At 39.6% G+C, this 14,626-nt stretch overlaps 1 protein-coding gene across 1 annotated transcript in view; it reads right to left on the bottom strand.

Moving 5' to 3' along the window:
• zc3h3 (zinc finger CCCH-type containing 3) overlaps nt 1–14,626 on the bottom strand; it is a 74,095-nt gene that overhangs the window by 32,740 nt on the left and 26,729 nt on the right. Inside the window, exon 4 of the mRNA XM_047375135.1 lies at nt 1,076–1,226. Coding sequence (XP_047231091.1) covers nt 1,076–1,226 — 151 coding nt within the window. The remainder of the gene's footprint in view (nt 1–1,075; nt 1,227–14,626) is intronic.

The raw sequence follows: 14,626 nt of genomic DNA, 5'->3' as shown, positions 1-14,626 counted from the left end.
TGAAAGCCAGACTAGTTTTCCATAACTTCTAGAATAACCTTCTATGGACAGATGAGTCTAAAACTAAATAATTTAAACACCAGAACAGAGGACATGCTTGGCGTGAACCAGAAAAAAAAACCTTGTATCAACTGTGAAGCATGGAGCTGGAAGTGTCATGGTTAGAGGAAGCATAGCCTCAGCAGATCGTGGTCAGCTCACCATCAAAGAATCCAACATAAAGCCTACCATGAATCCAAGTAAAATGTGAGACTGTCTGTAATCAATTCAGGCTGAATCAGACCCCCGCAACATGATAATGACCTAAAACATACCAGTAAATCCACCAAGAATGAGCTGAGAATAAAAAAAAAAGGAAAGTCCTGGGCTGATTCAAAGCCCAGATTTTGATCTCATTTAGATATTGGGCGACTTGAAACAATCTGTACATACTAGAAAACATCTCACAGCTGAAAACAAGCAATGGGACAAACTTTCCTCAGACATCGGTAGATGGTTACAAGACGAGTTTCATCAAAGTTATTTCAATCAAAGCGAGTAAAACTAGCAATTCAGTCACCTTATTATCCAGATAAGCGATCCAGAGACAAAAATACATGTTGGTCTTAGGAGCAGAGCTTAATCACAAAGCTAATCAAGTGAATGCCAAGAGTGTGCAAAGCAGTAATCAAAGCAAAGGGTTTTTCTTTTTCAAGAATCTGAAATAGAAAAGATGCATTGAGCTAATTCCCATTTTTTGTTTGCTACATGATTGTATATATTTTTGCTCCATAGTTCTGATGTCTTCATTATACATCCACAATGTAGGAAGTAATAAAACTAAGGAATAGCCATTGAATGACAAAAGTATGTTTCCAAACTTTTGACTGGCTGTCTACATAACTTGCTGTTGGAAATTAGCTCAACTTTAACAAATCTTTTTAACAAAGATAAAAGACATATGACATATGGACGAAGAACCACCCATTGTAGGTGGAGCTCACTGATGTCAACATTTTGTTCTCTGGGTTACCAAAAGTTTTCTCCCCCTGCTGCAGATGCATCTGATATAAAAGGCAATGTTATCACAGATTACCTGGCTGACTGGATCTTCCTGGCTCGCCAGGAGAGCGCTGGGTTGTACTGCGGGGCGTGAGTAGCGCTTGTACCCGGACGGGTCACCATCTTGTAGCGTGTCCTGAACACCCGCTTGGAGGCGGGGCTTAGATGCGATGGGGAGACAGTATCTGTGGACAGCAGTAATTAAGAATGGATGAGTCTGACCACACACACAAAAACAGAGGCCACGGTAAAATGTATCCAGTCAGCACATCAACAAATGCACATTCACATAATTTCAAGCACACACACACACGCACGCACACACACAGATCCGAAGACTCTGGCAGGTGTGCTCTTTAATAAGCTTCACATATAAAAATGAAAGGGAATAACAGAGGCAGAATTTTTATGAGTCTAATAAATCATGTGCTCTGTCTCTCTGTGCTGTGCCTTCATCCCTCCTGCCCAGCCTCCCTCCTTCCTTTTCACTTTAAGTCTCATTCGTTATATCACTTTACAAATCCATCAGAGAAGACGCAGAAGACTAGCGCGATTGGAATGGGAAAAAAGAAGGGGTGCATGTGTTTTTATTAATTTATTTGTCTGCATATCCATCATGTTGTTTTATGAAGGCCTGGCCTGGTTGACACAGCCACACAAAGAACTGAATTTCCATTGTGGATAATCTGAGGTCCTTTTTCAAAGACAGAAGATTTCACAGGATCAGAATGTGTCTACTCAAGTCTGAAATGTAAAGTTTTTAAAAATAAAAGAAAGGTTATGTTCTTTGTAGTTGTCAATACCCTTCCCTGAATTTGGTGGTAGCTGATGCTTGATGCATAACGCTGAGCAGTGGTTGACAACTTCATTAACTCCTTGGTCAATATGCTTCAAATTTAAAAACAATGTAGTTAGGATCTCATTTATTTTAACTTAAACTTTCAAGCATCTTCCATTAAATTCGATTAAACAGTCTAAAGTATAATCCTGTGTGGAAATCATCCAACCAGAGAAATCTGAAATCTCATCACTGCCCTAAAACTCCATGAACAGAAGGTTAAAAAGAAACAGTAACCCCAAATGTAAAATGGTTTTTTAGACTTTAGACAATTAAAAATTCCTGAAGATATTTATCTCATCTTCAAAACGTTGATCCCTGACCTCTCAGACAGAACTTCTTCAGCACAATGAGTCTCATCCTGCACGTGTTCCAGCACACTGGCTGTGGGGTCTATTCGTCAGATGATTTGGCTGTTCTTTAAGTGTTGACAGTCACTAAATCAACGATATTTTAATAATAAATCACACTCAGAATACATTTGGTCAGAGGTGTGGAAGTTGCCCAGTTCTTAGATGAATCATCAGTAATTGTGCATTGATGCAGTGACAAATTCTAATAAAGAGCTAGACGTGAAAAAGTAATTACTGCTATTTTAAAGCATGAATAACCCGTTACTTTCCACATATTTTGAAGAGATCAATGACACAGGCTTAATTACTGCCAGACAAGCAGAATCTGTCTGACAACATGAAGTAGGCAAAAAGCACCACATTATATCCTGAGTCTGGAAAGAGCTACAAAGCAAATACTCAGGCACTGGTACTTCACAAAAGAACAGTTACATCCATTATTAACAAGAAAAGTGCCTGGCGACCAAAACTTGTCCAAAAGTGCATCAATGACTCCTCTTGGAGGTCACAAAAAACCCTGAACACCATCTAAAGCACTGCAGGCCTGTCTTTTCTCAGTTAAGGTTAGTGTTCATGATATTCCAATACAAAGGATGGGCAAAAAATCTCATCCACCTTTTTAAAATTAAATGTTGATATAACTCTAAATGTCCAGGGTTTCTTTAAAGACTCATTATAGATGATTAATCTCCTGTAGCGATCAGTATTACAGCGGATGTAAAGAAGCCTCTGAATGAAAACACTGTGGTTGCATAACAGTCTCATTTATTAAGAGGATGGTCCATAATGTTCTTTATTTTATGAAAAATGTTTTTTCTCCAGAGGTTGTAGAGGAGTACCCTGGAGAGAGCCAGTCTTTTTTAATGCCACTGGCTTTGATGCTGCTACCCCAGCAGAAAGACGGAGCTCAGCAGGCAGTGACCACAATAGCCCCTTCACCATTTTGTACCGTTACAGTTTTGCTTGCTTTTTACCCAACCTTTTAAGGTACAAATGTGGAAAACTTTGTAATGCATCACTACCCACCACAGGGATGTTCTTGACTCGCTTTGACAACTGATGATTAAAGGTAACAATTTAGTTTAGTTACTTTGGTTGATAAAACATCCTAATCATATATTGTATATAGTTATACATAGTCAACTGACCCAAATGGTAATCAAAACCAAAAATAAATGGAAGCAAATGTGATGGAAAGGTTTCTGAAAATAAACAATTACATACATGAGATTTGAGCATGATTGACTATGATCTCTTATTTCAATATTCTTCAGAACACTTACCTCTATGCATGAGACATAGTTTAAGTTAACTGGTAAGGAAGAGTTAATTTGCATGTACAAAATGAAAGTAGGAATGGAAGAAATCTAATGTGCAAGTACAAAATATAGGTATGAATTGGCAAAGGGGCAAACTGACCCAGACCCAAATACAACACGCTTACTGTTTTTGAACATTTAGCTAACTTATTGTCACCCCAGGACCTGTTTATTTACTGCTTCAAACTAAGACGATCATGGCTGGTAGAGAGAGCTGTAGGGCAGAGAGGAGCAGCTCACCTGATACACATTGTTGTAAATTATGCACTTTAGAGAGTGGAGTTATATGTTGTAATAAAAATAATTGGGCATACTCAGTACCCTTCTCTACCTCTGCTCACAACAAAGCTATGAGTGTACCCATACAGAGAGTATTGAACTCTTTTGGTCAAAGACCATTTTCTTTTCCAATATATATTTATCTTAGTGTGTTTATGTTACCAAGAAAATATGGCAGTACTTAGAGGATGCAGATGTATCAAATCATTCAACGTTAAAGATTTGTAATCATGAGGTTAGCCAAGATTTCCTCCTGGTATACAGAATATTTTTATCACACATTAAAAGATGTTTTCCATTGTGCAATTATCATGAAATTACAAATGTTTACAGATAAAAACATAAAGCTCTGCTTTAAAAACCCTGTTTTGTTAGTGATCTAAGATTTTAAGTGGTATGAGTATATTAGTAGCTCAGCATTTCTATTTGAATAATTACACCGCCCAAAAGGTCATCATGTGCACCACTCCTCCGTGCCTTTACCAACCATTCTGTGAGGTAGTCAGAGACAGCACTCAGATTTTTTAATGAGTGAAGCGGTCAGAGGAGTGAGAGAGGGATAACAGATGAGTTTATGCACCTGATGACAAGCTCACTTTGTTTCATCTCTCACACAAGTCTTTAATAACCACAACCATTTTAATTAGTGTCCGATAACAAAGCATGAACTACAGAGCTGTGGTAACAAACAATACACTAATTTCCACTTTCACACCTTCTGCCTCCCCTCCCAGACGCTGGTTTCATTTGTCAGCCGTGTTGCAGCTCTGGATCAGCAGTAGCATCCATCTCAGGCAAACATTTAGCTTAGAACAAATCACAGAGCCGGGGGAGCTGCCGAAACATCCACTGCAAAAACAAGCCACGGCTTTCACGGGAGCACATACTAAGGCTTTAAATTAATGTGCGAAAATCCACCATAATCATACCACTGATGTAAGCAGGAATAAAATATTGGCCAGTCTTAAGCAAACACAAAAAAGGCTGTCCGGGATTTAGGGCCAAACATTGAGAAGTAGAGGTACAGTCTACATCTACACATCTTGCAATGCGAAGATTTCTTCTTGACCAAATATTGAAAAAAGTGTATTAGATGTATCAAATCATTTAAAGTTTGTCAAATCTTATTTTACTACTTTAATCACAACGGATCAGGGTTAAAACACAGAAACTGTGTTTTAAAGAAAGAAAGAAAGATAATGCTTAAATACCCCTGCTGTTGAGTTTATGGAGGATAACTATCAAAAGTAACTATTTGAAGCAACTGAGCAAAAGGTAATATACAGGCTGAATTACATGTCTTTCTTACACAGAAAACTGCAGTGAAATACACTAATTATTTTAAAGAGATAGGTGAGATCTTGTTGAAGTGAGGTTGTGAACAGTAGTTAGTACCTTATCTTCATTAAAAAATAAATTTTGTTGCAGTTAGTTTGTAGAGATGCTGAAATAACAGTTATTCAGACTGTGGCAACCACTAAAAAGGATTTCAACCCCATAAAAACACTACATACAGTTGCGAGCAGATGCTGCATTTGCAGATTTTAGCCCTCTACAGGGAATGATCTTGCTTAGATTATTTCTAATTCCTCATTTAGAAGACATCCATGTTACTCTGCAAGAACTACTTGCTGCTTGTTTTATTAGGCTGCCTGAGTTGAGACTCATGCTTCTGCTGCTATTAATCCAAGTCTGCCAAGAACGGTTAATATTTTGGAATTTTTTTAAACATCTATTTAAAAAAGAAGATTTTAAAATGCAAAATGTTGAGTTATGTCAACTGACTGAGTCCCGGCATCCCAGCTTGATAACTCGAAGTTGTGTTCTTATCAGGTTGGCTCGAGGTTGCTGAATAGTTATTGTATTTGTACCATTAGTTTTAACTTAGTTTAATTTACATTTCTAAAAAAAAATATTTTTTAAAGTTACCGGTTTAATTTTACAAACATGTTTCTTCTGACTGGAGGTAATATAAACATTTTGGAGTGGTCTGGCCAGAGATCCAACTTGAATGTGATTATGGGGATGGCAAGGAGGCCTTCCAACATCAAAGAGTTGGAGCTCATTACTAAATATAAATCATCAAAATACCAGAGAAAAAACACAAAATGCTGGTCAGCAATAATAAGAAAGGTTTGATTGCTGCAGCCCCAATAAAGGTTTTTCCACTGATTATTGAGAGGGGTATAGAACATTTTTGACATGCCATTTAATTTTTTTGTTTTTTATAAAAATACAAAAATGAAGGTCACAAAAGTGGAGGGCCACAGTTGAAAACGTGGTCAAACAGAAGAATTACATTTTTTGAGTTTTGGAGGTTCATTTATATGTAGGTTCTCTGACAGTACCTTAAAAACAAAAACAGATAGATATTTTTGGGATTGGCACATCAAACCAAAGATGGCAAAATCCAAATTTATCCCAATTCAGATTCTATTTTGTAGACACTGGATTAATGAAGTCTTGAAACTATTTTCTTGTTCAATAATCAGTTTTCTATTATCCCACAACAACACGTCAAGATCTGGAAAACTGTAAAATCAAATTACATACTCTGGTTCACTTTTCAAGACCTTCAGTTAACATCTTTGTGTAGATTGTAGGGGTTAAAGGTTGGGTGCTGGGTTATCAAAGATGAATGCAGTAAAGGAAAGAGCAGCACAGCAAAAGGGGGCAGTGCTTGTAAGGGATTAGCTGCCCTGCTTGTAGTCACTTTTTCTCCCACAATCCATCTGTACTGCAGTCAGTGCGATGTGGGTGTCCAGCCAGATGACAAGCAGGGCTCGTCAAAGGTGTTGCCATGATTCCCACCCTGCAACCTTGTACATGCCCCCCCCTCTACTTCCCTAACCTGCACCTCAATCTATCTTTCAACCCTTGCTGCAGACAACATGATTGCCGCCGTGTTTGGGGCGTTGACACACAGCTGTTCACTATGGCTGCTGGTTAATGGAACCTGGCTGTAGTGTTTGTCATTTGATATATATCTGAGTGTGTGTGTGTTTGTATGCGAACATGGATGGATGGATGGCACTGTGCTGATTGTAAACCACTGCAGGTTGTGCAAGTTGAGTGGCTCTGGGAGCACTGGGGTCTCAATCTTCCACTGAAGGACCATGACCAATGAGCATGTGAACACACACACACGCACACACACACACACACACACACACACACACACACGCACGCACACACACACACACACAAACCCACCTGGGCCTGGGGTCTCAATCTTCCCTTAATAGACCTTTGCGAGTGGACTGCCTTGCAAGTGGCACTCGGCTCTAGGAAGACGCATGTAGCTCGCACGTTGTCCATCCATCTCGCTGTGATGCACCGCGGTGAATCTACAGATAATCTACTCTCACTGCCTCACCATGCACTCATCGCTCTGTCTGCAACCAGTCTGCCATCTCGTCCACATAAAGGGCTGATTCAAAACATTTTCTGACTAATCCCTCTACAGGAGGTTTTCTGCCACAGTAAATGGTAAAAGGTTTTACGGGGGAGTTAATTAATTTTTTTAGATTGACAAGTAGGTTGTTACTAACAAACACACAATTAAATTATGCCGGCCTCCATGTTTTTTTCTTACCAGTGTCATTTCTGAAGATTTATACACTTTACTAACCATGGTAAAAGTGTGAAGGCAGCATTCTACTATATCTAAAGTAAAATCCACCGCAATCTGCACCAACCAATTTTCTGTCATGTATTCTCTATGATAACAGGTCTGATCCTCTTCCATAAAACCAGCTTAAAATCCAGCAGGAACTCTTTAAAAAATGACTCACTTAAATGCTGCTTTGTCACCACAAAAAAAATAAAAAATAGATGGGGCATCACATGAGTGGATCTGAATGTGATAAACTACATAGACCCCTTCCATAAGACGACCAAACCTCGTCTAAATGGTGTGGACTAGGCTTTGAGAAATGTTCCGGCTCTCGATCTTTCAGCCCTCTGACTGAGGCGGCTGACAGGTCACAACACTGAACATCCAATCCTCCATCCTCTTATGGATCTCCCAGAAGTCTGTTCCTCCATACCTGACGGCTGATTCCAGGGAAGAGGGGCCTCTGTGTGCCCCCTCCCTGGGACAAGCCAATGGATAATAAATCTTATTATTGACAGTGTCTGTTCCTGCTGCCATTCCATGCTTCCCTCCCCTGGGGCTCATCTTCTGACTCCCACAGCTCCAGCGCTCTCACAGAAGACAGCCATGTCATACTAACATCAGATTTAACAAGGGAGTTACTACGATTTAATAACTCAGTGTGAGCCAGCACAGGGATGACAACATGATCTCTGAGTGTTTGACACTCAGTAAATTTCTGACAGACTATCTGGAAGTGTCAGGAGAATTTAATGCCAAACCGTACCAACAGAGACTTCATTCCTTGGTCTTAAAAAGCCTACATCCGCTTACTCGGGTTGCATTAAATGTTCAAGCCATTGCTGTTTCTTACGTAGGGGCAATATACCTGCATTGGTGCTTAACCTAGCCACCTTTGGTCAATGAAATGGATTACTGGCAACAGGTTTTACACATATTTGAAAGCAGTTGCAACAAAGGTTGGGAAAATTATATTTGCTAAATTAACTTAAACTTAAAGAGTGTGTGGATCTTCCCAATTCAGGAAATGTCTACAATAAACAAAATCTGCACGTCTAAACCTGCCTACATAGTTGGAGTATTGACTATGACAAATAAGGCATGGTCAAGGTCCCCTCTCTCTGTATGTTCCAACCTTGTGGAATGTGGCAGGAGAAATGCCGTCCTATAGGCCAAAGTGGGTTGTACAAAGTATGAACAGCAGTGGTGCCAATGACTGTGGAGACAGCTATAACCCTGACACAAATGTATTTGATAAACAGCTTTTGGGAGATAAATCAAGAAGAGTCAGTAGTTTCTTTAGTGCAATAAAAAAAACAATAAGCCAAACTTTCTCAAATGTAATTAAAAAAGTGTGGACCTAAATTCTCTTATTTACAATGTTTTCAACATTAAAAGCACAATCATGAAGTCATTTTTCTTAATGTTGAGTAACGTGCAAGGAGACAACATCCTTGATGAATAATTAACTAACAGCTTCTATATGTGCTTTTCCAGAGCAGCTGTATGTTCCTTCAGCCTTAAAGCACATCAATAATGTAAATAAGACATGATGAAAACAGTTTTTCCCTGTGAACTCAACCTTGACCCTGACCTAACCCTGAGAGCTGCCAAAATCTTTAGTGTTGATCAGCATTCCTTCACTTTATGATCCCGTCAAGCACTTCCAGTTGTGTCCCGTAACGGTTGTGTTGCACATGTAAGAGTCATGTCTGGTCAAAAGGATGATGCTGGATGTCAATCAGCAGATCCCATTAGACACATCAGGAGGAAGAGCCTGAGGCTTTGTCCACTTAGGAACAACGATTATTACATAAGTTACAAGTGCATCTATTTGTGAGTACACCGAGTGCGGGTGTAGGTATTTGTGAATGGAAGGATAAGTGTGGCTCATAAAGTGTTTTCTATGAGAGGCTGGGCCACTTGAAGGTTAAGTGAGAGCATCCCTAAAGGGCAAGACAATATTCCACAAGGGATGTGAACTTCTGCCTTTAGAGAAATATGTCAAGACCTTTAAAGATGGGTAGATGGACGGATAGATGGACAGACGGACCAATGCATGGATGGATATTTTCCTTTTGATAGGAGATTTAGAGAAAGTACCATTTGCATTTCTGCAAAAAAAACAAAAAAAGAAAGATTAGCCTTTTTTTCCTCCATCCAGGTCTGGAAAACAGTTAAAATCCCAGATTTTTCAAAGACGGTTTAGCAACCTTTGATAAACTGTATTTTTTCTTTCCTTTTAATTTTTGTTGCATCCTATTTAATTAAAACTCGCAACTGAGTCAAAGGAAACGTGTTTATTACCACCATTTAAAATTTCAGCTACTCCTCACAAGGGACAGATAATTAGGTACTTAAATCACAAAAGGATGAAAAAATGAGAGCAAGGCTTAGTAACAGATTGTCCATAGATGTTTTTTATCATTAATTTATATTTTCTCCAGTCAGTACCATTTGGATCAAATCATCCCATAACTATAGTTAGTTTTTCCCCAATAAAACTGTTGCTAGGTAAAATACTCAGGATTAAGTTCTTAGCGAGCTGTCCTGACAGTGTCCTGAGACACTGTGCGATTTTTTTGTCGACGTTTTTGTTGATACAAACAGAAAAAGACTGTTGCTTAGACACGTTGGCTGACGAGACTGTTGCACTGGAATGAAGCAATACCGAAAATGAATCATACTGAGTGATGGGTTGAAGACACATGCAGGACCCTGCAGTTCGTCAGTCACCACACACAGGGAGCAGAGGTGAATCATTGGTGTAGATTTAAAGCAGAACTGAGCTTCTAGTTGCAGACGCTAGCGTGGTGCGCATCTATCATGCTGCTGATTCTTAGTTAGGTTAGAGTGATGAGGCTCAGACAGCCAGTCGGACACTGAGCCTCAACTTCTGTTTTAGCCACAGAGTGAGAGAGTAGGACATGGTGTACAAGGCCAGTGGTAGAGCCTCGGGCATCATGAATGTGTCAAAGTGTTAAGTGAGAAAGAAGACTGGCCACAGGTCTGAGGAAAGCTGAAGGCAGGGTGTGGAACCGGAGACACCAGGATGCTACTGCACTATAGAGTATTTACAGAATCTTCTCTCCAGGAAGATTAGTGCAGCAATACTCTGACAGGTTAATAAAACATCTTTCACATTAATACACAATAGGCACTAACCAGTATGAGATTCTCATGGTATAACATCAACTAAAAATACTACGGTTTCACAGAATCAATGTTTTCACAAAAGAAATGGAAACAGAATGAAAACAAAAAACATGATCCAACAACTTTTATTTAAAAGAATAAAGCAACAAGTATTCCTACTGCAGCTAAAACAGTCCACCATTAAGATTATTACATTTAGAAAATTAACTGTGAACTCTAGTTACAGTTTTTTTTTTCCTTTCGAAAACTAGACTTAGGCAGAAATATAGAATAAATAGTCACTGCATTACTAGTTTTACAGTGCACAGTACAGTTTTAGAGGGTTCTACCTCCACTCCAAAGCATGTATACACTAATACTATGTGGCCTCCATGTGCTAATGTAAAGGTTTGCATGTCAAATAATCCAAAGAGTATAGAATTCCAGATGACCCAGGTCAATGAGGCTGATATTTGGCCTTTGAATCCATGTGTAATGAAGAGCACCGGCTGGAATAACTAAACAACTCGTGTCTGATGGTTGACTTTGGCCCTTGGCCTTGATCCATGAGAGGGGGTCAGATTCCTGATATTACCAAGGTGAAAAGTTAGGGTTCACAGATTAAATGTCAGCAGGGACAAAGAGGGAAGATAGGGAAGACTCTGGTTGGCCTGGGTGCTAATTTGGTAAAGGTGTAGAGGTCAAAGGGCTTTCATTCTCCCCTTTCTGATTCAGTAGAAGAGCAGGAGACGCACTGAGCAGGATGGCCTAAGAATTAACAGACTGCCTTTTAAATTTTTTCTTTAACTGGCTCAGTCTTCAGGAATTTACTTGTTTTTGATCACCAACTTTGGCTTGAGTAGTATCCTTTTTTGGCAATAACTCTGGGTTGTTACCTTGCATGTCTACATATGTGTCCTTAGCAATTTTTGCCCTTCTCTTGTGGAACATCCTCACCCATCCACGGCCCCCTCTTTTCACTGCGGCACTCTGGGTGCAGCTGCCAGGGCCTAATTGGTTCCTTTGGGCCCAGAGGGAGCTGGCAGCGGTACGCTAAAGTGCTGATCACAACCAAGAGGAGTGGGCATCTGTTTGGAGGAAACAGTACTGCTGAACCGTTGGCATGAATGCCCGACACACACACAGATTTCTATACACATGTATGTAGCCATATACAGGTCCTTCTCAAAATATTAGCATATTGTTCATTATTTTCCATAATGTCATGATGAAAATTTAACATTCATATATTTTAGATTCATTGCACACTAACTGAAATATTTCAGGTCTTTTATTGTCTTAATACGGATGATTTTGGCATACAGCTCATGAAAACCCAAAATTCCTATCTCACAAAATTAGCATATTTCATCCGACCAATAAAAGAAAAGTGTTTTTAATACAAAAAACGTCAACCTTCAAATAATCATGTACAGTTATGCACTCAATACTTGGTCGGGAATCCTTTGGCAGAAATGACTGCTTCAATGCGGCGTGGCATGGAGGCAATCAGCCTGTGGCACTGCTGAGGTCTTATGGAAGCCCAGGATGCTTCGATAGCGGCCTTTAGCTCATCCAGAGTGTTGGGTCTTGAGTCTCTCAACGTTCTCTTCACAATATCCCACAGATTCTCTATGGGGTTCAGGTCAGGAGAGTTGGCAGGCCAATTGAGCACAGTGATACCATGGTCAGTAAACCATTTACCAGTGGTTTTGGCACTGTGAGCAGGTGCCAGGTCGTGCTGAAAAATGAAATCTTCATCTCCATAAAGCTTTTCAGCAGATGGAAGCATGAAGTGCTCCAAAATCTCCTGATAGCTAGCTGCATTGACCCTGCCCTTGATAAAACACAGTGGACCAACACCAGCAGCTGACACGGCACCCCACACCATCACTGACTGTGGGTACTTGACACTGGACTTCTGGCATTTTGGCATTTCCTTCTCCCCAGTCTTCCTCCAGACTCTGGCACCTTGATTTCCGAATGACATGCAGAATTTGCTTTCATCCGAAAAAAGTACTTTGGACCACTGAGCAACAGTCCAGTGCTGCTTCTCTGTAGCCCAGGTCAGGCGCTTCTGCCGCTGTTTCTGGTTCAAAAGTGGCTTGACCTGGGGAATGCGGCACCTGTAGCCCATTTCCTGCATACGCCTGTGCACGGTGGCTCTGGATGTTTCTACTCCAGACTCAGTCCACTGCTTCCGGAGGTCCCCCAAGGTCTGGAATTGGCCCTTCTCCACAATCTTCCTCAGGGTCCGGTCACCTCTTCTCGTTGTGCAGCGTTTTCTGCCACACTTTTTCCTTCCCACAGACTTTCCACTGAGGTGCCTTGATACAGCACTCTGGGAACAGCCTATTCGTTCAGAAATTTCTTTCTGTGTCTTACCCTCTTGCTTGAGGGTGTCAATAGTGGCCTTCTGGACAGCAGTCAGGTCGGCAGTCTTACCCATGATTGGGGTTTTGAGTGATGAACCAGGCTGGGAGTTTTAAAGGCCTCAGGAATCTTTTGCAGGTGTTTAGAGTTAACTCGTTGATTCAGATGATTAGGTTCATAGCTCGTTTAGAGACCCTTTTAATGATATGCTAATTTTGTGAAATAGGAATTTTGGGTTTTCATGAGCTGTATGCCAAAATCATCCGTATTAAGACAATAAAAGACCTGAAATATTTCAGTTAGTGTGCAATGAATCTAAAATATATGAATGTTAAATTTTCATCATGACATTATGGAAAATAATGAACTTTATCACAATATGCTAATATTTTGAGAAGGACCTGTACACAGTGTAAGGTCCTTCAAAGTCACAGCAGGCAATAGTATAGCATGACTGGATGCAGCACAGATACGTTAAAATTAAAAGCTTTATGATTCAAAACAGGAAATTACATAAGATTTCATTTATTTATAGATGTTTTTCTTACCCATGGTCATATAATCCAACTTTATACATGAATCAAGGTAATAACAAAGGATGACCATATAAGAATCTACTACATCCATCACAATATCTAAATGATTTCCCTCATAGATTTTTTTCAGGACTGGGATACTTTGTTAAAGACGATTTTAACAATTTCTGTTCCAACAGGTAAGATTTCAACAGTTTTTATTCAGCCAATAATCAGTTTTTACCTTTACTGCTCTTCAAACAATGACCTTTCTTCCTGATGTTTAAGCAATAATCCATTCACTCAATTTTGTAGACAAACACTGAATAATGTAACTTTAGATATCAGGTGCAGACGGACGATTTACGAGCCTACCCATAAAAGTTTAGCATTTGTGTGACATCATCAAGATTCTTCATCACAGATAACGAACTTGTTAAGCAGGGACAAAAACAAATTAATTAAAATAAATACAATAGTATTATTCTATTAGAATCTACTCTATTCTGGGGTCATGAACCTTCCTCGGGCTAAACTGTAAGGAAGCTGCTTAACTTTTCTTACATGATGTAACTCTAGCTAATAAATAATTAAGCATATCAGCAATTTTGTAAATAATGCCTGAAAAATGCCAATTGTATAAAATCTGAATCATGTTAACATCAAAGTACAGACATAGTTCAGGGGATAATATGATTTAGGTTCTGGCAGAAGCTTCTAGAGACCTCCTGATTTCCTGATTGTTGCTCAGTTGACAGCTCACTGTGTGATGTGATGTGGTGATTTGAATGTAGAGATAAATGCGATCAGATCTACTTTACGGCGAGGTGTGTAGTCATGCTAAAATCTTTCCACTGCATCAGCCATTAAGTGCCAATGTCTGAACATGTCCTAATTTAAGTTTAACTCTAAAGAACCAGAACAAGAAGTGTAAAGCAGGACTGCATTATATAAATTTAAAATGTGCTAAATCGTGCCACGCAAGCCGCTCAAAGCTAATAGCTCTGCAATTGCGGTAGCCACCATTAGATCAGCTCATCGTACACGAATTAATATTTGCATTTCTGGTATTTAAATATACATGTGGGACTTAAAGGGGTTGCAAAATAAAGACCGCTATTTTCCTTTGGGTAGCTTAACTGCTAACCCAGATGTGA

This window comes from Girardinichthys multiradiatus, chromosome 9 (genome assembly GCF_021462225.1).
Source record: "Girardinichthys multiradiatus isolate DD_20200921_A chromosome 9, DD_fGirMul_XY1, whole genome shotgun sequence".
Lineage (NCBI taxonomy): Eukaryota > Metazoa > Chordata > Actinopteri > Cyprinodontiformes > Goodeidae > Girardinichthys > Girardinichthys multiradiatus.
Note: the sequence above shows the minus strand (reverse complement) of the source record. Positions and strands in the feature narration are given on the sequence as shown.